The 27380-nt window shown below is 43.2% G+C and overlaps 1 protein-coding gene across 8 annotated transcripts in view; it reads right to left on the minus strand.

The window, feature by feature from the left end:
* The window catches only part of UBA7 (ubiquitin like modifier activating enzyme 7), a 271137-nt gene that overhangs the window by 199943 nt on the left and 43814 nt on the right, over positions 1 to 27380 (minus strand). For all 8 annotated transcript variants that reach the window (XM_033926348.1, XM_033926355.1, XM_033926349.1 and 5 more), the window contains 5 exons: positions 26883 to 27029; positions 24006 to 24173; positions 20066 to 20170; positions 15899 to 15979; positions 7446 to 7601 (listed from right to left, as the gene is read on the minus strand). In XM_033926348.1, the coding sequence (XP_033782239.1) occupies positions 7446 to 7601; positions 15899 to 15979; positions 20066 to 20170; positions 24006 to 24173; positions 26883 to 27029 (657 nt within the window). The remainder of the gene's footprint in view (positions 1 to 7445; positions 7602 to 15898; positions 15980 to 20065; positions 20171 to 24005; positions 24174 to 26882; positions 27030 to 27380) is intronic.

The following is a 27380-nucleotide window of genomic DNA, read 5'->3' on the forward strand; positions in this document are numbered from 1 at the left end:
CCTTTTTACTAAACTGTGATAGTGGTTTGTAGTGCAGGGAGGAGTGCTGAATGCCCCGTGCTGCTCTCGACGCCAATAGGCTCCCTGTGCTAAAAACCGCTATTGCGGTTTAGTAAAAGAGGGCCATAGTGCAAAATATAGACAGCAGATATAAATTCTCAAAACGGACACATTTTGATCACTAATTGTTGTCTGGTGATTTCATGAGTCTCTGGTTGCACTTTCTTCTTCTGACTGTGCATCCAATATTTCTTCCCTTCTTTCTGCCTCCTGCTTGCTTCCTCTCTTCCAGACCTCATTTCCTCCACCAATTTTTTTTCTTCCTCTCTCTCTCTGCTCCCCTTTCTTTCTGTCTTTCTCTCTCCATGCCCCCTTTCTTTCTTTCTGTCTCCCCTTTCTTTCCTTCTTTCTGTCTCCCTGCCTGCCCCCTTTCTTTGTCTTTCTTTCTCCCTGCCCCCACAAGCCACCACTGCCGCCATCGAAGAACAGGTCCCCAATCTACCGTTGCCGAATTCCGAGCTCTCCTTGCTTCCCGACACCATAAACAGGACAATAGAAGCGCCGGAGGTTAGGGAATCACTCGGTGATGATAGAGAATCGCCCGGAGTGCTCATTTTAATATTAATTATCTCGTTGTACTACATTTGCATGGCAGAGTCTGAGACTGCCAGATGAGGTAATGTAATGTAATTTATTTCTTATATACCGCTACATCCGTTAGGTTCTAAGCGGTTTGAAGAAAATATACATTAAGATTATAAATGAGAAGTAAGAAGGTACTTAAAAATTCCCTTACTGTCCCGAAGGCTCACAATCTAACTAAAGTACCTGGAAATTAATAAAGAAGAGAAAATAAAGATGGTTGAAAAAAGAAAAATTCTATGTGAACTTATAGGATGGAAATTAAACTGACAGTGAAGAACTGTATGAAAAATACATATGGAATGCAGTTAGAGAGGGTAGGTTACAATCTATTGATGGTATTTGTTTAATTGGAAGGTGTTAAGGTGGGTAATTTGGGGGAAGGTTATCTGAAGGTAGGTGAATCTTCTGGAGGTAAAAGAGGAGGGGTTAAGATATTTGGATGAATTTTTTTGAAAAGCAGGGTTTTGATTTCTTTTCTGAATGTTTTGAGGTTGTCTGATATTGTCATAAGATTGGAGATGGAATGGTTGATTTTTGCTGCTTGTGTTGCCAGAAGGTTGTCAAACATTTTCTTGCGATGTGTGCCTTTGAGTGGAGGGAAGGCGAAAGGGTTCGAGGTTCTTCTGTGTCTTGAGGTGGAGATTTGGTTTAAGCGGTTGTTTAGATAGGAGGGGGAAGAGCCGTGTAATGCTTTGAATATCAGGCAGTAGAATTTGAATTGGATTCGTGCTTGTATGGGTAGCCAGTGAGAGTCTAAGAAGGCAGTTGTTATGTGATCATATTTTTTGAGTGAGTAGATCAATCTGAGGGCGGTGTTTTGTATGGTCTGGAGTTGTTTTATCATAGTGGCTGGACAAGGAAGATATAGGGAGTTGCAATAATCCAGCAGACCTAAGACTAGGGATTGGACGATTAGTCTAAATTGTGCTTGGTCAAAGAATTTTCTGATTTTACGGAGATTTCTCATGGTTAGAAAAGCTTTCTGGGTTGTTTTGTTGATCTGGGGCTGCATTGTGCAACATCTGTCTATCGTAACTCCTAGGAGTTTTAGTTCGGGTTGTATTGGGTATTTGGTATTTTTGATTTTCAGTTCAGTGATGGTAGGAGTTTGGGCTTTTTCGAGCAAAAGGAATTTTGTTTTTTCAGAATTTAGTTTTAGTTTGTGATCCATCATCCATTTTTCTACTGTGTCTAAGGTTGTTTCTAGCTTTGTTGTGGTGGTGGTTTCTGATGGGTCGAAGGGGAGGATTATGGTGATGTCATCAGCATAGCTGAAAGATGTGACATCTAGGGTATCTAAAGTGGCTCCTAGGGAGGAGATAAAGAGGTTGAAGAGCGTAGGTGAGAGAGGTGATCCTTGTGGAACTCCGCAGGGATTTGTCCATGGTTCTGATTTTATATCATTGTATTTTACCCTGTAGGTTCTAGATTTGAGGAACCCCTGAAACCATTTGTAGACCTTGCCTGAGATTCCTATGGCGTCGAGAATTTGTAGTAGTAAGGTGTGGTCAACTAGGTCAAATGCTGCGGAGAGGTCTAATTGTATTAATATCATTTTTTTACCTTTACTGATGTGTTGTCGGGCTGTATCTAGTAATGTGACAAGTAGTGTTTCTGTGCTATGGTTAGTTCGGAATCCTGATTGTGAGGGGTGGAGTAGGTTATGTTTTTCCAGATATTCGGTGAGGTATTGTGCTACTAGGCCTTCTATTATTTTAACATACAATGGTATTGAAGCGATAGGTCTGTAGTTGGAGGGGCTATCTATTGGGCCTTTGTGATCCTTTATGATTGGAGTGATAAAGATCTCTCCTAGGTCCTGTGGGAATTGGCCTTCTGTCAATGTGGTTTGAATCCATAGCATGAAGTTGGTTTTGAATGTAGTGGAGGCGTTTGATAATATGTAGGTGGGGCAATTATTTAGGTCACTGGAAGCATGGCTGTATTTATTGTAGAGTCGGTTCATATCCGACCAGACTAGAATTGGGAAATCGGACCAGCTTCTGTCTGCTACGATGGCTTCGCTAGTTGATGGGTTTGTTGTTATCTTTTCTAGATGGGTGTGTGTGTTGATGAATGTAGATCTGATATTGGTGATCTTGTTTTTGAAATGGTCTGCTAGGTGGATGGCTGTTGGTGGGTTGATACCTTGGGTGGAGAGGTAAGTTTTGGTATCTGTGAGGTTCTTTACTAGATTAAATAGCTTTTTTGTGTCTGGGGTTTTTTTGCCTATCATTTTGGAGTAGTAGGCTTTTCGTTTTTCCTTGAGTTTGGTTTTGTATTGATTAATTTGGTATCTCCATGCAGTTTTAGTGTGTTCTAAACTCTTGTTTTTTTTCCAGACTCTTTCTAGTTGTCTGCAGAGCTTTTTAGATTGGAGAAGTTCGGTGTCGAACCATTTATCAGAAGGTCTGCATATTTTGAATTTTAGTTTTTCTGGGGCTAGCTCATTTAGAATGGTTTCGCTTATGGATCTCCATTGGGATATAAATTCGTTGGGAGCTATGTTGGTGGTGGCGTGGTCTGCTTTATCCCAGAATATGGAGGGTTCGATTTTTTGGCGTGTTTTGAAGGAGGTTTTTATTGGAGGTTGTTTGTTAATGCTTTGAGGCCAGTTGATGTCAAAGGTGTATTTATAGTGATCTGACCAAAGGGAGGGGTGCCATGCCCCATTAGAGATATTGATTTTGGGTTTGTGAGGATGTTGGGTCATATAAGCAGCAAGATCTAATTGGTGTCCTTTTTCGTGTGTGGATTGGGGATTGAGGATCTGGTAGTTTAGTGCATTGAGATATGAGAGTAAATTTATTACTTGTTTTGAGGTGTGATCTTCTAGATGGAGGTTTATGTCTCCTAGGAGAAGGTTATGAGGTGATGTTAGGGAGTTCTGGTAAATAAATTCTTCAAGCGCTTGTTTGTTGTCATTCCATTTTCTTGGTGTTGAGTAACAGAGGATGCATGTTAGAGTTTCTATGAGAGAATCTTCGGATAGTTGACAGGCTAGGAGATCTAGGTGGGGAGTGGAGTGTTTGTCTAGGGTCTTTATATTGATGTTGTTTTTGAGTATGATGGCTAGGCCTCCACCACGTTTTTTTTTCCTGCAGATTAATTCAATTTTATAACCCATTGGGCAGAGTTCTGTGATGGAGGGATGAGGTCGCACCATGGAGCGATAAGGGGCATTATAATATTCTTAGTCTTATTAACCATCCCTTTTTTAATAATTCCTAGCATCCTGTTTGCTTTTTTGGCCACTGGCACACATTGGTTCAGAACTGCTCAATCAATACTTTTTTTTCTCAACTGTGCAATAATTTCTACCACCTTTTCTCTCCGAGATTAGAAATGGTTTAAGTAGTCATGAACAGCCAATCTTGACACTAAAGAAAGAGGAACAAGGATGGTACTTTCCTGCCTTTGGGATGTACCATCCATAGGAACAAGATCAAATCAGAACTGGTTTTGACTCAAGTACTGACTTTCAAGGAGTATCTCTAAACATGCTCCGTATTGGATCTAACTCAACTAACAGTCTCTTTGGAGACTCAATCCATTTTAGGAAAAAGAGGCAGTTACCATAATAGTGGGAGGTAGATGTGAATCGCTTGTTTACTTTTTTCAAAAATACAAAGATTAGGGGGCACATAATGAAGCCACTAGGTAGCAAATTTAAAAATAATCAGAGAAAGTTTCTTCCCGCAACATATAATTAAACTCTGGAATTAACTGCCAGAGAATGCTATAGTATAGGGAGGAATTCCTCAAAAGATTTTTTTTTTTTGGGGGGGGGGAAAAGTAATTTTCTGATATTACCCAACAGAACTTTCTATGGAGCAGGTAGTAACAAAAAGAATGTCCCCTCCCCTACACCCAAAAGAAGCCTAAAAGAAAAGTCCATAAACGGGAGTGAGTTAGAAACCCTGCCTCGGCACCCTGAGGCTGTGGGCTCAATCCCTGTGACCCTGGGCAAGTCACTTAATCCCCTCATTGCCCCAGGTACGCTAGATAGAGTTTGAGCCCACCAGGACAGTTAGGGAAATATGATAAAGTACCTGAATATAAACCAGTTAGGATATAAATAACTAACTATTAAGATGGACTTGGGAAAATCCACTGCTTTTTCCTCGGATAAACAGCATGAAATCTGTTTCACTCTTTTGGGATCTTGCCAGATACAGTTGGCCTGGATTGGCCACTGCTGGTGCTAGCATTACTGGTCTTGATGAACCTTCGATCTATCCTAGTATGGTGATGCTTCTGTACTAGTAAATGTTTTTCGGTTCAAGAAGACAATTATAGGTAGTACCCAACTGCCACTTTAAGATCACCAGCTGCAAAATAAGAATATACATCTTCAACAACATTGCACCATCTGTAATCAAATACCTACGGATACAGAAGCCATCACCTGGATAAAAAGAACGCGAGGAATGTTAGCTGTTGCTAATCTGATGCTCAACAAAATCACGTCTAACAATGCCATGGTAATGGAGGCATTTCTTCAGAGAACCATCTGAAAAACTTGAAGATTTGGTAATGGGGCTGAACACCATCAATTCCATGCAGTCTTGGATAAAGTGAAGAAATGCAGAGGCACAACTGCATTCATGAAAAACCATATACAGTGTTCCCCCGGTTGTTCGCGGTCCCGGTCATTCGCGGTATTTTCCAACTGCGAACTGCCGACAGGAAGAGGGCATCGGGAGAGGCAGGAGAGGGCAGCCGGAGCGTCACGAGTGCAGGAAATCTAAATCTAAATCTTGGGTTTATATACCGCATCATCTCCACAGGTGGAGCTCGACACGGTTTACATGGATAGGAAGCAACGGAACTCCAGTGGGTTGACACGCTTTGACACGCAGTTCCTGATTGGATAAGGCCCGACTTCGTGCAGGAAGAGGCAGTCGGAGCGTACCGCGAGTGATTTCCTGCACTCGCGGCGCTCCGACTGCTCACCTGCTACCCTCTCCCTGCTCCCCCATGAAAAACCGTATTCGTGGTTTTTCAAGATTCACGGGGGTTCCTGGAACGGAACCCCCGTGAATCTCGGGGGAGCACTGTACACATCTTGACATCTTGTTGCGGTGAGCAGATTAACCTCCTTTAACTAAAGTGCGCTAAACGATTAGCACGCGTGGGATGAACACAGAGGATCTTGAATCAGAACATAATAGTAAATATTGAAGAACTAAGGCCAGTACTGGGCAGACTTGTACGGTCTGTGTCTGTATATGGCTGTTTGGTGGAGGATGGGCTGGGGAGGGCGTCAATGGCTGGGAGGGTGTAGATGGGCTGGAGTGAGCTTTGATGGAGACTTCAGGAGTTGGAACCCAAGAACAGTACTGGGCAGAGCTTTGGATTCTTGCCCAGAAATAGCTAAGAAGAAGAAAAAATTTTTTAAATTGAATCAGATTGGGCAGACTGGATGGATCATTCGGGTCTTTATCTGCCGTCATCTACTATGTTACTGTGTTAAGAAGGGAGACAACTCTTTTTATATTAACTCTCAAATAACCAGAAACGATACTTATGCAGCATCCACAAATCCCTATGGGTGCTGAGTAACTGAGATTCTACTGTAATAGCAAATGAGAAAGCAGAGAAGTGGACTTCAAAGTTCATTTTGAATGGAAAATCCATTTAAAAAGAGGTAAATATTGTCCTCTTTGTCCTTTTAGAAGTGTTTTGTTAATTTCAGCTCTTTTACAAATATTTGAAAAATGAAGGGAAGGAAATACAGTATCTTGAATTTTTATATTTTCCTATAGATGCAGAACAAAGACTAAAGAGGAACCACTGCGCTTGTATGACAAGAATTCTGCTGCCACCTAGTGATGAGAAGGAAGAACACTCCAAGGATACTAGATTTTACTCCCACAAAGACTATTTTTGGTACTCTGTAACTTAATTTATTGTTGATGCCTATTTTAGAAGCATTTTCCCTTTTTATATATTTACACAGAGGGTAATTTTCAAGCATTTCTGGAGTTAGAGCAGTGGTTGAAAGCCGGGGATTCATATACTGCTGTTCCTTGTAATCCTGGGAAAATTACATAATTCTTTCATACCTCAGGGTACAAGAAAACACGACCCCTCCCTCCTCCTCCAATATTAAGCCCAGGATGTCAGTGGGTTGGGATTTTTTTTTTTTTTTTTCATAAATTCTGGCTGCCATGGGCAAAAAAAGCCTTCTATTCAGGCATTATCTAGAGAAAGGCTGCTCTTCCCCCGCGAATTTGCGGTTCGTGAATCGCGGACCCGCTCATTCATGGTCTGCTCCGACCGCCACTTCCTGTAGTAAAGTTGGGCTACACCAATCAGGAGCTGCGTGTCAAAGCAGCTTTACTACAGGAAAAGGCGGTCGAAGTAGACCGCAAGTGATTTTCTTCACCTGCCGGTGCTCCTGCTGCCCTCTCCTGCCTCCCCTTCCTTTTGACAGGCAAAAAACCGCATTTTTCAAAATTCGTGGGAGTTCCTGGAACGGAATCCCCCGCAAATTTCAAGGGCGTACTGTACAAAAAAACGACATATAGACACTTGTAGTTATGGCAGGAATACGGCTGGTGTAGTCGTAGGCACTTTGCACTGTTTTCATTCTACCATCTTCGGCAATGTAAGAATGAAAATAAAATGCAATAGCTTAAGGATCAATTCTCACACGATTCAGCTTTCATCAAATCACTAGAGAGCCACAGCACTGAACTTGAACCACACAATATATGCAACAACAGCAATAGAAGCCAAACCTTGCTATAAATAATTTGGGGGAGGGGGAGTGGACACCTCAGGACTTCACCTACAGATATATCGCTGGCTCGGAAGAGGAACTGACGACTCAGATTGGATCTTTCAATGGAATCCATGTCTGTCACAATGATGCTGCCGCCCTCGGCAGCTCCCAGGCCAATCATTGCAAAGTTCTTCAGCAGCTCACAGCCTATGGCACCAGCACCCACCTAATATACAAATAAGTGGATTAGCTGGCATCTCTCTGCACATTTGTGGGATTAGAATACCATAAGCCATTTTGTATCAGCAAAGCAAAGAAAGTGTGTAAAGCAACGTTGCTTACCTGTAACACTTTTTTCCATAGACAGCAGGGTTGATAAGGCAAACAATCGAGTCAATTCATCCAACAACACTGGGATAGCAGTACACAAACTCACAATCTGAGATTTGCATTTGTCTGCTATTCAAGTGCCATAACATTTCTGAGGGAACATTTTATCAATAACCTCGTCAATAGACATAACTCCTGAGGCAGGCCCCTTTGATCCGAAACACGATTGTGTCAAATCCCATTGTAAAATAAAAGCGATTGAGCACCAAAAAGTCACCTTCGTTGTCGTTTCTTGCTTTCCAAGTTCTGGGAAGGCGATATTTCCTGTTTCTCTGAGGCAATTGTATTTTCCTGAGGAAGCCGTGATAAGGCGAAACTCGAGTCGAGGGGCCGGCTCGAAGGGCTTTCCATCTTTTACCAAGCATGGGTATCCAATATTGACACAGTCCTTATCAAAGATTATAACAAGGGACCCCTGAAGAAAGTAAATATTGTCGAAACACGACTTGTGTAGAGTCTGGATATCTGTTTACAGCAAGTAACTTTATTAAAGCTTTGTTGGCTTTTTAATGTTATTGCATTTTATATTAATAAACATCATCGTTGTAATCTCTGGGAGTCCAGGGACTGGTTCCACATTGTTTTGCTGAAAACATTTGTATTGTTGTGGCACCAAGGTCTATCACTGTGGGATACTGGACCGTCTTTCTTGACGTTGACCACCCCGCAGTGTTGTTTGTTTATAGAATTCTGAGCATACATGACCCTTCCTTTGCACAGCGGTATCCCCTAGCTCCTTAGCTAGATCCAAAGCTCTAAACAGCGAGACGTTTCTCCAGGAGGAGGGAGGGACTGTGCGCCTTATCAATCCTACCTGCTCAGCAGAGAATTTGCTCTAAAGCTCTGTCATTCATCAAATATTGTATTCCTCTTCTCCTACTTGCTTTCAAAGCTTTCGGGACCACCCTGAATTTCCTGAGAAATTTTTTGAAAGCGCCCAAATATATGGTTATTGTAACATCATGTATTTGGGCGCTTTCAAAAAAATTCTCAGGAAATTCAGGGTGGTTCAGAATTCGGCTGTCCGCCTTATTTTCGGCTTAAAGAAATGGGAACATGTTACTCCCTTTTATCCATTGGTTGCCACTGGAATCCAGAGTTTTGTTTAAGTTTTTGGCATGTTACTGGATTATCTTACTCCTCATTTTACTTTGAGTTATACTAATAAGAGTTCCTGAAGAATACATTTGTTTGCATATCCCTCAATAAAATTATGTCATTATAAAAGGTTCCTTGAGAGAACCTTTTCTTTTCAGGCGGCCAAACTGAATTTATGGCTAGCCAAAACTGTGTTAGAAGTTTCTTCTTATCTCGATTTCAGGAAACAGATAAAAACTCAATTATTTAACAGGCTGGGTTTTTAATGTATCTTATTCTTTTAAACTTTTACCTTCTTTTAACATTGTTGTATCCTTCCTATATTGTATGTGTTTCTTTTTAGATTGTATGCACTTAATCTGTCAAATCTCAAACGATTTGCATTGTTTGTACTATGCTTAATTGTTGTGAACCGCCTAGAACTCGCAGATATGGCAGTATATAAAAATAAATTATTATTATTATGCTGATAGTCAGTCTGAGATAAGTTAAAAGTTTATTTCATTGCACCGTACAGAGCTTTCTATATCCCAGGGGAGGTTTTTTATGCCAATGAGGTTTTTGCCTGAACACCTCAAGCCACTTTTGTGGTGGTAGGAGGGTTAGTTTCTGAGGCTTTTTCCTCCTTCTGGGTATATTTTTGGCTTGTGTTGTACCTTCTCAGGCAGAGTACGGTACAAGGATTCAAACAGGGATTGGATGGATTCCTGAGGGATAAAGGGATCGTGGGATACTGAGGGAGGAGCTGGGATGTAACACAAGTATAGGAAGTTAACCAGGTAATGAGTATAAACCAACCAGGTCGTGCATGTGCAAGACCGGAGGGCTAGGACTTCGATAGGAAGGCAGGACTTAAATGGGAAACCAAGGTGGCAAGGGAGCCCCTTCTGATGATTCAGACAGGTCTTAAGGGAGGAGAAAAACCTCGACAAATTCAAAAGCCAACTTAAGAGTTTTCTTTTTATAGACGCTTTTAATCCTTAATTGAATTGCCAATTACTCTTTACAACTCCCTTTCACTTCAGTCAGCTATATATATATATTTTGTTTTCCCATCCATTCTGTGTATTTACCCTTATTGATCCCTCCTTTCCTATTATAAATTGTATTTCTTCCCCCTCTTTCCCAATGTTTCCTGTCCAAATTTGTCTAGTTTGTTTTAAATTGATTTTTAGATTTTATTATATTATTGTTAATTTTTTATTATGTATTTTCTGTAAATGTAAATCGCTTAGTAGTTACGATAGGCGATTAATCAAATATTGAATAAAACTTGAAACTTGGGCCGCCGCGGGAGCGGACTGCTGGGCAGGATGGACCTGTGGTCTGACCCGGCAGAGGCACTGCTTATGTTCTTATGTTATCTTTCCTTAGTGCACTGTCCATGTGAAAGTGTTATTTACTACTTATTTTGGATTTTCACTATATCTGTGTTATTTATAATATCATATTTAGCCCAAGTACAGCCATCCATGTGCCTCATGTACCAAGAATACCCAGTAGTGCACTGGGAGGGAAAGAGCAAACATAGACTATGGTGGGAATTGTTTTCTGTCTATCCACATAAGGCCAGGGCACGTGTCAGCATTGATTTCCTGTGTGGAAATAATCTTTCAACCCCACTTCCTTTCTAGAAAGATAGAACAGCTGAAGAAACAGGCCAGGTACCTGGAGGGGACCTGATGGCAGCTGGAGAGCGAGAAATGTCAGCAATAATGCACTCTGATATGTCCCCACATTGACAGCATCCGCACATGGCTGTCGGTGTCTAGGATAGCAGACTATGTGGTCTGCCGATATGGCTCTGGTATGAGCCTGAGCCTTCATTAGACTCCGTTCCTGTAGCTGGGCCTGCTCCTCCTGTCGCCCCCCCCAGCCCCACCAAAGGCAGTGTTGAAGATTCAAGAATCAGCAGCGCAATTTCAGACTTTGTAAACACACATCTACACTGAAGCACCGCTCTGTCCTGTCCATGGGCCAACAAAGTGCAGGCCTGTATTTGTTGGAGGGCTGGGAGGATAGCACCAGGGCACATACCCATCATGGTTAATGGATGTCGATCTGACTCACAGCACAACCCACAGAGACCATTTCCATAATATCTGTTGTGATTTTGATTTTCACAGCTGATGAGCAAGCTGCAGGATCCCTTCAACAGGCAGCAACAAGCCTGGCCCCCAGCTGCAAAGCCTGAGGAGAAGAGGGAGGCAGAGTAGGCTCCAGTCATCAATGGAGGAGAACCATCACCCTCTCCACTCTCCCCAACCAGCCCCTCCTGCACCCTTCATACTCTGTCTCACCACGCCACTTACAAATGCCTCACTCACTTTCTGTGCAAGACAAAGAAAAATCCAACAAGTCTGCAGTGAAGGCTTTCACAAGGCATTTATCACAAATCATTTAGTTTCTCACACCATTGGTAATCTTCACCACATACTTCAGCCATCACATTTCACACCTTTCTGACTCATTTTTCAATAGGACCCCCGAAGAAGGAGTGTTTCTCTGAAATACGAACCGTGTTGGGTCCGGTCTCCATGTATATGAGAGCCATCCTTTGGAAAATAACATTTCACTGACTTTTAATAAAAGTTTCTGTACGTTGTACATTCCTCTCTGCAGTTTCTTTTTGGTTTTGGTGTTCACTCACTTGCTGTGCCACCTCCAGAGAAACAGAATAAGGCGATGTGGGTTATATCAGTTTTTGAGGGGGAACACGTCCCCAATCAGCAGCCCAAATCTCCTCCACTAAATGCTCCAGCTCTTGTGGCACCCTAACCCTAACCTTGGCCAGCAGATGTCACTGGAGATGGTGACATCAGAGTATTGGGGGAAGAGGCGGAGTTGCAGTGGGAGGACATCGATTGCCAGCTAAGAACTATCATGGAGCTTACCAAGAGGATGGAGTACACACTAAGGCAATGTTGGATACCATGATCAACTTGACATTTGCCCTAGAGTCTTCTGACTAGAGAATGAAATGGTGACAAAATTCATCACCGTTCCCGTCCCCTCGGATAACCGCGGGAAACCATCTTCATGTCTTTCTTTAAGGAGAGAGGGAAGAATCAGAGTATGAATGGCCACAACCTCTGACCCACAAGCTTTGCTTTGAAGAATACTGGTGTAGAAGGACTGAGGTTGAAATAGACACTAGAAAATGACATGGGATTATTTCCCGCGGTTATCTGCGGGGACGGGGACGGTGATGAATTTTGTCACCGTGTCATTCTCTACTTCTGACCCTGATAGAAATATAGAAACATAGAAAGATGACGGCAGATAAGGGCCATAGCCCATCAAGTCTGCCCACACTATTTACCCACCCTCTTAAATCTACTGACCCCCTAAAGAATAATTGTAATTATACTGTCACTCTACTGACCCGCTCATTCAGTCCTAGTGACCCTATCCCTTGGCATGACCTCGTAGGGATCCCACATAGGTATCCCATTTGTTCTTGAAGTCTGAGATGCTGTGTGCCTCGACCACCTGCACTGGAAGCTCGTTCCAATGCTCAATCACTCTCTCCGTGAAGAAGTATTTCCTGGTGTCTCCACGGAACTTCCCTCCCCTGAGCTTGAGCGGATGTCCTCTTGTGGTCGAGGGTCCCCTGAGAAGAAAGATATCATCTTCCACCTCTACCCGTCCCGTGATGTACTTAAATGTCTCAATCATGTCTCCCCTCTCCCTACGCTCCTCGAGAGTGTAGAGCTGCAATTTGCTCAGTCTTTCTTCGTATGGGAGACCCTTTAGCCCCGAGACCATCCTGGTGGCCATCCGCTGAACCGATTCAACTCTGAGCACATCCTTACGGTAATGTGGCCTCCAGAATTGAACACAGTATTCCAGATGCGGTCTCACCATGGCTCTGTACAGTGGCATCATGACTTCAGGTTTCCTGTTGACGAAGCTTCTCTTGATACAGCCTATCATTTGCCGTGCTTTAGATGAAGCCTTCTCCACTTGAGTGGATGCTTTCATGTCAGCACTGATGATTACTCCCAAGTCTCGTTCTGCCGTAGTCCTGGCTAAAGTTTCTCCATTCAGGGTGTAAGTTCTGCAAGGATTTCCGTTGCCGAGATGCATGACTTTACATTTCTTGGCATTGAAGCCCAGCTGCCAGATCAAGGACCAACTTTCTAAAGTACGCAGGTCTTGCTCCATAGCATCCTGAAGATTATAGCCATTTACTACATTGCATAGTTTGGCGTCATCAGCGAATAAGGTTACCTTGCCTTGGAGCCCTTGAGTCAGATCCCTAATGAATATGTTGAAGAGGAGTGGGCCCAGGAGCGAACCCTGTGGCACTCCGCTGGTCACCTCTGACATTTTAGAAAGGGTACCGTTGACCACCACCCTCTGAAGTCTGCCACTAAGCCAATCTTTAACCCATGCAGTTAGAGTCTCTCCTAATCCCATAGATTTCATCTTGTTCAGCAGCCTGCGGTGTGGGACGCTGTCAAACGCTTTGCTGAAGTCCAGGTACACGACGTCCAGGGACTCTCCTGAGTCCAGTCTTCTTGTTACCCAGTCAAAGAAGCTTATTAGATTGGACTGGCATGACCTACCCTTGGTGAATCCATGTTGGCTGGGATCCCGGAGATTTCCCTCGTTCAGGATCGTATCTAATTTATACTTAATTAGTGTTTCCATGAGTTTGCACACTATAGAGGTGAGGCTTACCGGTCTATAGTTCGCAGCTTCAGCCTTGCAACCCTTTTTATGTAGAGGAACGACGTTGGCTGTTTTCCAGTCCAATGGAACTTTCCCCGTACTTAGTGAGAGATTGAAGAGCACCGCCAACGGTTCTGCCAGGACATCTCTCAATTCTCTGAGCACTCTTGGGTGTAAATTGTCCGGTCCCATGGCCTTGTTTACCTTTAGCCTTGCCAGTTCGTTGTAGACGTCCCCAGGAGTGAACTCAAAGTTCTGAAACGGGTCATCCACGTCTTGTATTATCATCAACTGTGGTCCGTGTCCCGGTGCTTCGCAGGTGAAGACTGAGCAGAAATATTCATTTAGTAGTTCTGCTTTTTCTGAATCCGCCACCGCGTAGTTTCCGTCCGGTTGTCTAAGGCGTACTATACCGTCTGTGTTCCTTTTCCTATCGCTGATATACCTAAAGAAGGATTTGTCCCCTTTTTTAATGTTTTTTGCCAGAGTTTCTTCCACTCGACGTTTGGCCTCCCTAACTGCTGTTTTGACCGCTGCCGATCTGGTCTTATATTCTACTTTAGTTTCTCTTCTCTGGGTGCGTTTGTAGGAAAGAAATGCTTTTTTCTTCTCCTTAATGAGGAGTGAGATCTCTTCAGTGAACCATTGGGGTTTGTTGTTTCTTTGCCGTTTATCTACTGATTTTATGTAGCGATTAGTTGCTTCGTGTATGGATGATTTCAGGTACGACCACATAGTTTCCACATTGCCGGTCTCTGCTTGGTCCTGTAACGTCTGATGAACGTGATCTCCCATACGTGCGAAGTCGGCGCCCCGAAAGTTGAGCACCTTTTTTTTGTAATTGATTTAGGGGATCCTTTCCCAATGTTGAACCATACCATGTTATGGTCGCTGGAGGCTAGCGTATCTCCTACCGAGACCTCTGAGATGCTTTCCCCATTTGTGAGTACCAGGTCTAGGATCGTCTGGGCCCTAGTGGGCTCCGTTACCATCTGTCTGAGATGTACTCCTTTTATGGAGTTCAGAAGCCTCCTGCTGCTGCTGATTGCTGCTGAAAATGTGTTCCAGTCTGCGTCAGGCATGTTGAAGTCCCCTAGCAGCACAGTGTCACCCCGTAGAGTTATATTCTCTATGTCTTCAATTAATTCTGCGTCCATGTTTTCCGGTTGTCTTGGAGGTCTGTATACCACACCAAGATACAGGCATTTTTTACTACCTCGTGCCAGATTAACCCAGAGGGACTCCCCGGTATACTTGACATCAGTGATCCTGATCGTCTAAGCCCCTTAGCCATGCACTTCCAGGGGTAACCTCCTGCCACATCCCAACTCACAGCTAACCAATATTTGCTTTGAAATCCAAATAAACAGTTTCTTTGGGGTTTTTTTTCAGATTTCATGTGTCTTATTGAAACTAACAAAGTGAGAGTACTTGCCTTTTAGAAGGAAAGCAGACAAAATGAACGAAAGGCAAGAGAAATGTCCTAATCAACCAATGTATAAGCTTTATTGTTAAAATGTCCCGAGGATCCAGGTTTCGGTGCTATCTGTTTCATTTTTTGTTTTTATATTTTTTGGGGACTTTGTTTTTACACACCTTTTAATTATTTCACTTACTTTTTTAAGCCCCTTTTAAGTTCCAATGTTTTACTTTGCCTTTTAAAATTATTTCTTCACGTAGCTCAGTCCAGCATCTCCCCCTCTCACACTCCCCCACGCAGTCCGGCATCTCCCCTTCTCACTCTCCCCCACATAGTTCGGCATCTCCCCCTCTCAGTTCAGCATCTTCCTCTCACTCTCCCCCACGCAGTCCGACATCTCCCCCTCTCACTCTCCCCCACGCAGTCCGGCATCTCCCCCTCTCACTCTCCCCCACGCAGTCTGGCATCTCTCCTCGCCCTTCCGTTGACTACCAGCATCTCCCACAGCCTCTCATCTGCACCCCCCTCCCAACCCGTTATGCCTTTTAAAATTTCTCTTCAGATCTCAAAGTCACCAGCAACAAGAAGTGATTCACATACGCTGCTCTCAGCCTGCCCGCAGCTTTCCCTCTGATGCAACTTTCTGTTTCTGTATAGGCAGGACTGCATCTGAGGGAAGGATCTGGCAGCATAATGTGTGAATCACTGATCACTGCCACTGACCTCCAGAAGGTACACTGTGGGACGAAGGAGTTCTGAGAGACTACGAGATGCTGGATCGTCAGCAAAAAAGAGGGAAAAGGACAGACAGAAAATTTTGTGCACATCTATTTGGGGTTCAGGCACCCCCAAAACAGACCATTCGGCTATGCTGGCATTTCCTATAGCAGTACCATATCTTCCCCAAAACTACATCCAGCAGATTTTCCAATACTCACTACAAAGTACTTCTGCTTCCCCAGTCTCTCCTGGAAATCAGCACCAAACACAGCAATCTGACCATCATAACGAGACTGGCGCTGGGAGAGAGAACAATATGTTGTTAGTCCTACCAAACCTTACATGAGTCCAGAAATAAATTGAGAAACCACAGAGAAAAGCACCAGATACAATAACATACAGTAACTTAGTAACCCAGTAAATGAAAGCAGATAAAGACCCACATGCTCCATCCAATCTGCCCAATAACCAGTCAAAGCCATACCTGAAGATTAGAGGATGGCCAATTTTATGCAAATTACAGACCGGTAAGCCTGACTTCAATGCCAGGCAAAATAGTGGAACCAATTATTAAAAAACAAAATTATGGAACACGTAGATAAACATGATTTAATGGGACAGAGTAAGCATGGGTTCAGCTGAGTGAGGTCTTGTCTCACCAATTTGCTTGACTTTTTTGAAGGTGTGAATAAACATGTGGATAAAGGCGAGCCGGTTGATGTAGTGTATCTAGATTTTCAGAAAGCTTTTGACAAATTCCTCATGAAAGACTCTTGAGAAAATGAGAGACTCATGGACTAGGAAGCAAAGTTCAGTTGTGGATTAGAAATTGGTTACTGGACAGAAAACAGAGGGCAGAGTTAAATGGCCATTTTTCTCAATGGAGGAGGGTAAATAGTGGAGTGGTGCAGGGACCTGTAGTGGGACCGATGCTATTTTTCTATGTTTCTAATCACAAAACAGAAAATAAAATTAGTTTTTCTACCTTTTGTTGTCTGGTCATTGTTCAAATCTTGTTGGTCCCAGGCTCTGGTTGTCTTCTGATAGCTTGCTTGCCAGGGTCTCCTTCTTTCTTCTTTCTCCATGCTAACCATCCATCTGCCATCTCTATCCTCCCCTTCCGTTTCCCTTCCCTCCCCTGGAGGTCTGGCATCTTTCCTTTTTTTCATCTCCATCTACAGATCCACCTTTCTTAACTACCCTTTCATCCAACATCTCTCCCTTTCTGTAACTTTCATCCCTAAATCCCATTGTCCACCATCTCTCTCCCTCTCCTCTGTTTTTAGACCCCTTATTTCTTCCCCCAGAAGTCCGGCATATGCACGTCTCTTTGAACCCCCCCTTCCCTCCCTCCCTCCCTCTGTGTACTTCTACACTAGGGCCCCCTCCCCTGAACGTCTGCACCCCCCTGAAGGCTTGCGTATTCAATTTACCTAATTTCAGCACCTGCCCTGCTGGCTCTAGCGATATTTGCAAGCTTCCATCCATCGTCTGAGTTGTCTTCTCTCTGCCGCGGTCCCGCCCCTCCTCTGACATCATAGAAGGGGCAGGACCACGGCAGAGAGAAGACAATGTATGGCAGCTTGCAAAGATCGCTAGAGCCAGCGATCTTCTGCAGGGCAGGCTGCTGAAATTAGGTAAATTGATGTGGGGAAGCTGGACACCAGCAGGGAAGCCACTTCCCGACTGACCCTCCCCACTCGCCCTCTAAAGCAGGAGCAGCAGGCCAGCAAGAGGCAGCGCTGTCGCTCCTGCTTTAGGGGCGAGGGGGGAGGGTCAGTCAACGAATCGGGAGATTGTGGTAAATCAGTGAGTCCGTTTTTTTTACCAAAGCGAATCGATTCACCTGATTACTAGTATCCAGTAATCCAGAAATAAGTTCCTGCTTATAAGCAAATTCAGGCTAGAAGATCATCCTGCATTGGGGCTCTGTTCTTGCAGGAGATTGTCAAGCCAAGCTCTGTACTATAGCTATATAGGCAGGGGCCTAGACTCCCTACAACCCCAAAGTTTCTCTCCTGAACCAGGCTCCCCCACTCTCTCGTATATCTCCTTTGGATGTCTATAGGCTAAGTAAATCACTCTGCACTTCTTCACATTACTTTTTAACTGCCAGGCCCTTCTTCTAAATTCTGTAGATCCCTTCTCATAGTATGGGTAGGACAAAAATTTGTAAGAAATACAGACTTTACGGCATTTACCGTATAGACAAGGGGGTTTAGGTTACAGCATTTACTGTAAAGACATAAAACACAGACTTAAAATACAGACTTAAGAACATAAGAAAAGCCCTCACCGGATCAGACCGAGGTCCATCCAGTCCGGCGATCCGCACACGCGGCGGCCCCTTTAGGTACTCCCGAATGGAGACCCAGATATACCGTAGCCCTCAATATGATTTGCAAGAAGGTGTGCATCTAACTTGCGCTTGAATCCCAGAACAGTAATCTCTGTCACAACATCCTCCGGGAGAGCATTCCAAATTCCCACCACGTGCTGTGTGAAAAAGTACTTCCTGATATCCGTCCTGAACCTGCTGCCACTCAGTTTCAGTCTATGACCTCTTGTCCATGTCACATCCGAAAAAGTTAGTAACGCTGCTTCTTGGTCTATTTTATCAAAACCTTTTATTATTTTAAAAGTCTCTATTAAATCCCCTCTCAGTCTTCTCTGCTCGAGGGTAAAAAGTCCCAATTTCCTAAGGCGTTCTTTGTAGCTCAAATTCTCCAATCCTTTGACAAGTTTCGTGGCTCGCCTCTGTACCCTCTCCAGCAGAGTTATATCTTTCTTGAGGTATGGAGACCAGTGTTGTACACAGTATTCCAATTGCGGTCTGACCATTGCTCTATAAAGTGGCATTATTACATCTTCCGATCTACTCGTGATCCCCTTCTTAATCATGCCCAACATCCTATTTGCTTTCTTCGCCGCTGCCGCGCATTGAGCTGAAGGTTTTAGGGTTCTGTCAATCAGTACCCCCAAATCCCTTTCTTGTTCACAATTTGCTAATGTCTCCCCCAACATCTTATACTCGTGTTCTATGTTTTTTTTCCCTAGATGCATCACCTTGCATTTGTTTATGTTAAAATTCATCTGCCACTTAGTTGCCCACGCTTCTAGCTTGTTCAGATCCTTCTGGAGTTCCTCGCAGTCCCTTTGAGAGTCAACCGCACGACATAGTTTTGTATCGTCTGCAATTATATTACAAGTTGTTCCCTCTTCCAGATCATTTATAAAAATATTGAACAAGATAGGCCCTAGAACCGAGCCCTGGGGCACGCCGCTAGTCACCCTCTCCCATTTATGCTAACCCTCTGCATTCTGTTCTCCAACCACTTGTTGATCCATCTGTGCACTTCTCCTCCTATTCCATGGCTTAGTAGTTTCTTCATAAGCTTTGCATGTGGAACCTTGTCAAACGCTTTCTGAATCTCCACTATCCACTTGTTTGTTCACTATCTCAAAGAATTGTAGTAAATTTGTCAAACATGACTTCCCTTTCCTGAAGCCGTGTTGACTAGCCCTTATTAGGTTGTGATCTGCCAGATGTTGTACAATGTTGTCTTTAATTAGTGTTTCAATTATCTTCCCAGGAACCGAAGTGAGGCTCACAGGTCGATAGTTTCCTGGATTACCTCTTGAACCTTTTTTGAAAATTGGGATAACATTTGCTATCCTCCAGTCTTCTGGTATTTGTCCGGTTCTAATTGACATATTAGCTACAGATTGTAGCAATTCACCAATTTCGACTTTAAGTTCCTTTAGTACTCTCGGGTGAATTCCATCCGGTCCAGGGGATTTGTCGCTTTTCAGTTTGTCAATTTGAGAATATATCATGTCCAACATCACATTTACTGTTGTGAGGCCTTCTTCTATGCCTCCAGTGAATATCTTTCCTGTGTCTGGCACTGTTGAAATGTCCTCATTAGTGAAGACAGAGGCAAAGAATGAATTTAACCTATCAGCAACCTGTTTATCCTCCTTAATTTACCCTTAGTAGGCATAGGGTGAATTAAATTGCAGCGTTTACAGTGTAGGTATAACATGGAGGTAACATAGTTTTCCTAGTGATGGATGTATCTTTTTTGTCGGAGAATGTGGTGGTAATTCTCCCCTGTCCCTCCTCTCCTCCAGAGTATACATACTTAGGTCTTCCAGTCTCTTCTCATAGTTCTTTTGGTTCAAACCTCTTACCATTTTTGTTGCTTTCCTCTGGACCATTTTAAATCTTTTTATATCCTTCACCAGCTATGGCCTCCAAAACTGAGTGCGGCCTCACCAACAGGGGCATCAACACCTATGCTTTTTTTTTTTTTTTTTAAGCAAACAGGACCAGATCCTGGGATGCATGAAGCAGGATCAGTTTGACAGAGTCTGCTACTCACCAGAGCACAGGTTTCTTTCGTCAGCAGTTTGTCATCTTCAGGTAAGCAGTTCAAGGCATCAAAGTACAGCCACTGCTGCAGAGGTGTGAACTTTCCTGAGCAAGCCTGGGTAGAAGAGGAACAAAGTAGGTCAGAGAAAAAGAACCAGCAAAGAAAAGGACAGGGAGAAAAAGAAATTAATTTAACTATTTATAAAAATGCTAGGGCCAGCTCAAGAGATTATGGCACCCCAGACCATGCCCTGCCCCTCAGTACATGCCCCGCCTCCTGGCCAGTTCCCTCCTTCCATGCTACAGCCTGGTCCTGGCAGGATGCAGCTTCATAGGTCAGCGTGAGTGTCAAGCAGTAGCATCAGAGGAGAGAGGAGGGAAGTGCTGCACTTCCTTCCTCTGACACCGATGTTGGCCCACCTCCCTCGTGGCAGCTGGCCTGTGAAGCTGCCCTCTGCCAGGACGGGGCAGCAACATCATTAGAGGGAGGAGAACGAGGATGGAAGCCACAGGTAGCTTAACTTATGGGCCGCTGACCTCACAGCCCTAGGTGTTTGGTGCCCTGGGCCAGAGGTTAAGCCAGCCCCGAAAAATGCCATTTGAAAATCTAAATGTGGAGCCTCATTGTTAATGAATTGAGGAAAAGCTTCCACAGCCACAGAAATATACTCACTCACTTTCTTCCTAGCTAAGTACACTGAAAAGGGAAAAGGGGGGTTATTGGGAAAAGGGCCTGGTCAAACTTGTGGCAGTGATTGATATTCTTGTGAATACAGTTAAGATATATGTTTTGCTGGGCCAGAAGAAAGGCTGAATTCTGGATGAAAACAGGGGGGTGGAGGGCATGTTAAGGAGAAGTATGTGGCAAAGTGATTGGAGCTACAGCCCAATCACTGCGTTCAAACCCTGCGCTGCTCCTTGTGACCCTTGGCAAGTCACTCAGTCCTCCATAGCTCCAGGTACATTAGATAGATTGTGAGAGATAGGGAAAATGCATGAGTACTATTAGCTATTGACAAAGATTGTAAAACCGCTTAGATACCCTTGATAGGCAGTATAAAAAAACCTATAAAAATCTAATAAACTTGAAAAAGGCTGCAAGACTGAACGTCAACACCTCTGTTTTAGAAACATTCAAGGGTATCTGGATTCAAGGATCTGGATCTTTGGCTCTCTTACATTACCCCCCCCCCCTCAACCCCCACCACGTACACTTTTACAAAACCATATTAGGCTTTTTTTTTTTTTTTTTTAATTGCTGGCCATGGTGGCATTAGCTCCAACGCTTATAGAATTCCTATGAGCGTTGGGGCCAATACTGCCATGGCCGGCGATAAAAAAGCTTAACACAGCTTTGTAAAAGGAGCCCTAAATTAGGAATAAAAAGGAGAGGCAGGTAAGAGAGGACAACATCATCTACGAACATACTTTAAATTCCAGATCACCTTCCCACATCCCAGAGTTGTTCACATTGGCACCAATAGCTGCCACAAATGGATCCCCGGGACCAATGCATAGAGCATGGGAGAAAGCACACACTTATCTAGTGCTCTTTCCTAATTCAAACACAGCCAAATTGTGTATAAGGCTTCCACCTACATCCTATAATAATTGCACCCCACCATTTCCCGCACCCAACGGACCTAGTCAGAAGCTTTCTTGGCCTTGATACTCATTAGACAGCTGGGAAATCCCCGGACATGTGCAAGATCTATAAGGTCAGTCACCCTGCCATTTAGCAATGAAATCCACTTGGTTGCAGGACCAGGACGTGACATCAGAAGGGAGCCGAGGACGGCACTAGGTGAAAAATGATGCTTGTGCCAGCAAACATTTCAAGAGGTACATTGGGGAAGGGGGAGGGGGCTTAAGCAGATGGAAAAATTAGGGTGGGGTGCATGGCATGGTAATGCCACTACCCCCTGGTGCCTCCTTCCCTCGCAATGCCACTGTATACACCTCTCAGCAGTCCCATGAATTATAATGAGTCATCTATCCAGAATAAAGAGTCTCCAGGTTGTTTTTGGTTTGTTTTTTTTAGAGAAACTCTGGAACAGAAATATAACCTGATGAGAAATGTACAGGAAGATTCTTTATCAAGCAAACAGAACATGGAGAGACTGGGTCAGAACATATGTGGACCAATGGAACAGGAGCAGAGAGAGATTTCAAAAACCAGGCAAACATCAACAGTGAAGAGATAGCTGGAGATAAGACAGTCCAGTGTTCAATTTATCAGATTTGACACCTACTGCAACACAGAATAAAAGTCTTACAGAAAGGCCTGAGCTTTGTTCCCATAACTAAATATACATTACATTAGGGATTTCTATTCCGCCATTACCTTGCGGTTCAAGGCGGATTACAAAAGGTTAATTTAAAAAAAACAGAGTTACAATGATTAGCTAGAGAGGTAAGTTGTAGATCTTATAAACATTTAACGGGTTGTTGAGGGTGAGGTGGTTTGTAAAAGAATTAATAGGTGGTCATAGTGGAGGTTCTTTTGTTATTATTAGTGCAGTAATGGGTAGATCAAATGTCAGTTTTAGAGTTACTAAGAGGTCGTGATGTTATTGCTGCTTCAGGAATTTCTTGAAAAGTGTGGTTTTTATTTCTTTTCTGAACGTCCTATAGTCTGGGGTGGTCATCAGAAGGTTGGAGATCTGGTTGTCCAGCCTTGCGGCTTGAGTGGCTAGGAGGCCGTCGTGTAGTTTTGTTCTTTTTACTTCCTTGATTGGGGGGGGTATGAATGGGGAGTGCGTTTTTCTGTGTCTGGTAGTGGGTGCTTGGATGAGGCGATTGTTCAAGTATGATGGGCTGTCTCCGTGTAGGGTTTTAAATAATATGCAGTAGAATTTGAATTGGATTCTTTCTTGGATTGGAAGCCAATGTGAGTTGATGAAGGCTTCAGTGATGTGGTCATGTTTTCTCAATGAGTAGATGAGTCTCAAAGCTGTATTTTGGATTGTTTGGAGTTGTCTAATCGTAGTTGCAGGGCAAGGAAGGAAGAGGATGTTGCAGTAGTCCAGTATTCCTAGTATTAGGGATTGTACTATAAGTTGGAATTGTGTTCTTTCAAAGAATTTTCGGACTTGTCTCAGATTTCTCATGATTGCGAATGATTTCTGAATTGTTTTATTTATTTGCGGTTGCATAGTGCAGCATCTGTCTATATTGCCTTCCAAACTAGAATAGACTTGTTTCATTTCTCAAGGAAATTACAAATATTGCAATATTTTTTCTAAAAATTTTCAGATCCGTACAGATGCATCTGTAGTAAAAAAATAAAAAAATAAACCGTCAAAATTGGTTCCGCTAGGAAATAAAGGCGCACTTATTGAGATTTCAACACATGCGTGGAACATGATTTTAATGTTCTGGAGCAAAAGAGGAGACAGCATTTTTTAATCTTACCAAACAAGAATATAGAGCAATTTGCTCTTTATTAGAAGATCATAATAATAATAATAGATAATGTTACGTTTTAGAGGATGGGTGGGTGGGGTGGGGCTTTTATAAGTATTTATTTGGAGTAATACAAATAAGCATGTCAAATGATAAATTAATGTATTTCTGAATAATTATTGTACACTTGTTGGAGTTTCTGAAAATGGAAAAATTTATTAAAGAATATGGGTGGGAGGGGCGGGACTTTTATATTTATTTATTTCAAGTAATACAAATAAGATTGTCAAGTGATTAATTAACGTATTTTGTGTATAATATTTGTACACTTGTTGAAATTTATGAAAATGAATAAAGATTTACAAAAAAAAAAAGAAGATCAATGAATTATTAAACCGGCAGACGAGGGGGTGGCATGGTCAAACAAAAATTAAATTAAAAATGGATCCATTACATAAGGAATAAGAGAAGATGATATTTAAGAGTACAGATATTCTCTTAGAATGTGGCTGACATTTTCATTTGCCACCTGTGGTTTTTCTCACCTTCAAAACCTCCTGAGCTGTCACTCCACCTAGGAAGGCGTTGATGGGGCTTAGGTCTCCTGCACTAACGTAGGAAAACATCCGAACCAAGTTCTCATTCAAGTGGTCTTGGAAGGAGGTCTGGTTATTGAGATCCCGGGTAAGCTCTAGCAGCCTGTCAGCATCCAGCTGTGGAGAAAAAGCAAGAGAGAGGCAAAGCTCATATGATGGAATCCCATCTCATTCATGTTATCACTCATGTACCATGGAAACCTCTGAGCCAGAAGGTAGAACCCCCCCAAGTCTTTAACACAGAAAAGTCTTTGGCCCAAATTCACTAAGCAAACCGATCGTGTACTGATCGGTTTGCGACCCCTTAGCGACCCCGGCCCGATTCACTTACCTGTCTTCCGACCATCCTCTGATCCGTGCATGCAAATGAGGGCAACGGCATGCAAAGTAGGCAGGGACGCGATTCACTAAACAAAACCCTGCAACACCGACTGGGCTGGCCGATCAAATAAAAAGCGACTGCTAAGGACCAGTCGCTGAAGCTCTTTGCGACTGCCCTGCCTTCTGCGGCCCTGCTCTCTGCCCTGTCAGCCCGATCTCTCCTGCCGTCCCGATTCTCAGCCCGATCTCTCCTGCCGTCCCAATTCTCCCACCCTTCCCTGTGTGTGCACAAAACCCTTCCCAAAGAAAAGAATACAAAAATTAAGAATAGTGCAGTTCGCTTGATCTTCGGATTGAGGAAAAACGACCACATTAGCCCTTACACAAAAGGTTGCACTGGTTACCAATAGAAGCGCGAATATTGTTCAAGTTTGCCTGTATTTGCTACAAACAGGTCTGGGGACTAGCGCCTTCTTACCTACTGCCACATTTCATGCTACACAATCCCACACGACCAACCAGAAACCGAAACATATTTACATATCCAGAGATCACATGCTCCAAATACAAATCCTTTTTGGACAGATCCTTCATGTCCCAGGCAAACAAACAGCAGTCCTGGCTGGGCAATTACATCAATGGAGCCAGACTGACCTACGGTGCATTCCGGAAATCAATCAAAACCGTACTGTTTGATAAATTCATCTCCTAAACAAAAGCCTCACCACTTACAATGTTATTTTTCCCTCTGTTAATCTCGGTGTAATATGCTGTCCTTTTATCTACTTCTTATGTAATAAGTTGGATCCCCACCTCTTGCATTCTGTAATTCGCTGTGTCCAACCTTCTTTGATGTGAACCGCCTAGAAGTCATTCGACTATGGTGGTATAGAAGAATAAAGTTATTATTATTATTAAGAAGAGGGAACAGTAATGTCCCAGCGGGTCTCTCTCAAGCCTCGTTCCGTTCCAGCACCACCAAGATCGATTCCCTGTAGTGCTAGCCTGTGGTTTTAATGCAGTTCTGGGAAGGGATATTGATGGCGAATTAAATGGGTGGAAGAGGGGTTGGTAGGGTGGGATTGATGATTGTTACTGAAAATTGAACCAATCTATTCAATCTTAGTCCTCAACAAACGATCGCAAGAACCATCAATCACTAAGTCTGTACTTTGTTTATTCATTCAAACTGTAACATTTCTAATCATTGTAAATCGCATAGAACTTCATGGTCCTGTGGTATATAAACTGTTATTATTATTATTATATTGGATATTCATATTATTATTATACAAGTATTGTTAAATTTCATATGTTTCATACTATTAATATATTGCAGCTCATACTGAGAAAAAAAAAAAAAGATAACTATGCACGCAAAGCCATGCTAACGGCTTAATTCACTTCCATGAAAAGACCCCTAAAGCTGCTTTAAAAGGTAAGCTGTCAATATTTTGAGGAAGGGACCTTTCTACTGTCCAAAGCAGCAAGGAGAATGTTCTGCATGTTAGAGCATCTTATGTATAATTTTAAGGTAAGAAATCATTTGTTTGCCTGTATAGATAAAAGGGAATGTACTCGTTGTTTCTGGGATAGAGAAACTTAGGGCAAATGGATAAGTCTAAGGTGATGCATGTCGGTAAGAAAAATCTTAAACATGAATACAGGGTGTCCAGTGCAGTACTTGGAGACACCCCCCCAGGAAAGAGACTTGGGAGGACTGGTCGACAAGTCAATGAAACCGTCCGCGCAATGCACGGCAACGGTGAAAAGGGTGAACAGAATGCTAGGAATGATTAAGAAGGGGATCATGAACAGATCGGAGAAGGTTATCATGCCGCTATATGCCCTCACCTGGAATACTGCATCCAGCAGTGGTCACCGTACATGAAGAAGGACACAGTACTACTCAAAAGGGTCCAGAGAAGAGCAACTAAAATGGTTAAGGGGCTGGAGGAGTTGTCGTACAGCGAGAGATTAGAGAAACTGGGCCTCTTCTCCCTTGAAAAGAGGAGACCGAGAGGGGACATGATCGAAACGTTCAAGATAATGAAGGAAATAGACTTAGTAGATAAAGACAGGTTGTTCACCCTCTCCAAGGCAGGGAGAACGAGAGGGCACTCTCTAAAGTTGAAAGGGGATAGATTCCATACAAACGCAAGGAAGTTCTTCACCCAGAGAGTGTTAGAAAACTGGAACGCTCTTCCGGAGTCTGTTATAGTGGAAAACACCCTCCAGGGATTCAAGACAAAGTTGGACAAGTTGCTGCTGAACCGGAACGTATGCAGGTAAGGCTAGTCTCAGTTAGGGCAATGGTCTCTGACCTAAGGGCAACAGCGGGAGCGGACTGCTGGGCACGATGGACCACTGGTCTGACCCAGCAGCGGTAATTCTTATGTTCTTAGGAGTGTTTGCCCAGGATTCCAGAGGGAAGATAAGTAGATGGAAACGAAAGCTGCTTATTGCTGCAGCAGCAGAATGAGAAGACATGTTTCTGATCCTTACCTGGTCTCTTGGTTTCGGCAAATCTTTCTGCTCCTTCACAAAGAGATGCAGAGCCTGGAAGGCCAGATGCAAGGTCTTGAAGCATTCCAGTTTATCATAATCAACCAATGATATTGTTGGGTTCTTCAGGGAGGCTCTCAGAGGTTCCTGGAAAAGGAGAGAAATCTAATCATTGTACAATCCAGCTCAGTTCATTGTATCCAGGTTTCCGAGTTTATGAAAATTTTCTATCCCGCGCCAAGGGTCATAGCCTTCTGGGCGGCTTACAGTCTAAACACTAGCTTGCTAATTGCACGCAGCTCAAGAAGGATCTCGTTATTATCCAAGTTGTCTTTCGTTATTAGATTTTTCGAGGGGGTCGCTGTATTCAATTTTAACTGTTATTTATTGTTACACTTGTTATATGATGCAAAATGAATAAAGATTTAAAAAAATTAAATAAACACTAGCTTGCTAATTAACATAGGCTATTTAAAATTTTTAAAATACAATAATCAA

The sequence above is a fragment of the Geotrypetes seraphini genome, chromosome 17 (genome assembly GCF_902459505.1).
Source record: "Geotrypetes seraphini chromosome 17, aGeoSer1.1, whole genome shotgun sequence".
NCBI lineage: Eukaryota > Metazoa > Chordata > Amphibia > Gymnophiona > Dermophiidae > Geotrypetes > Geotrypetes seraphini.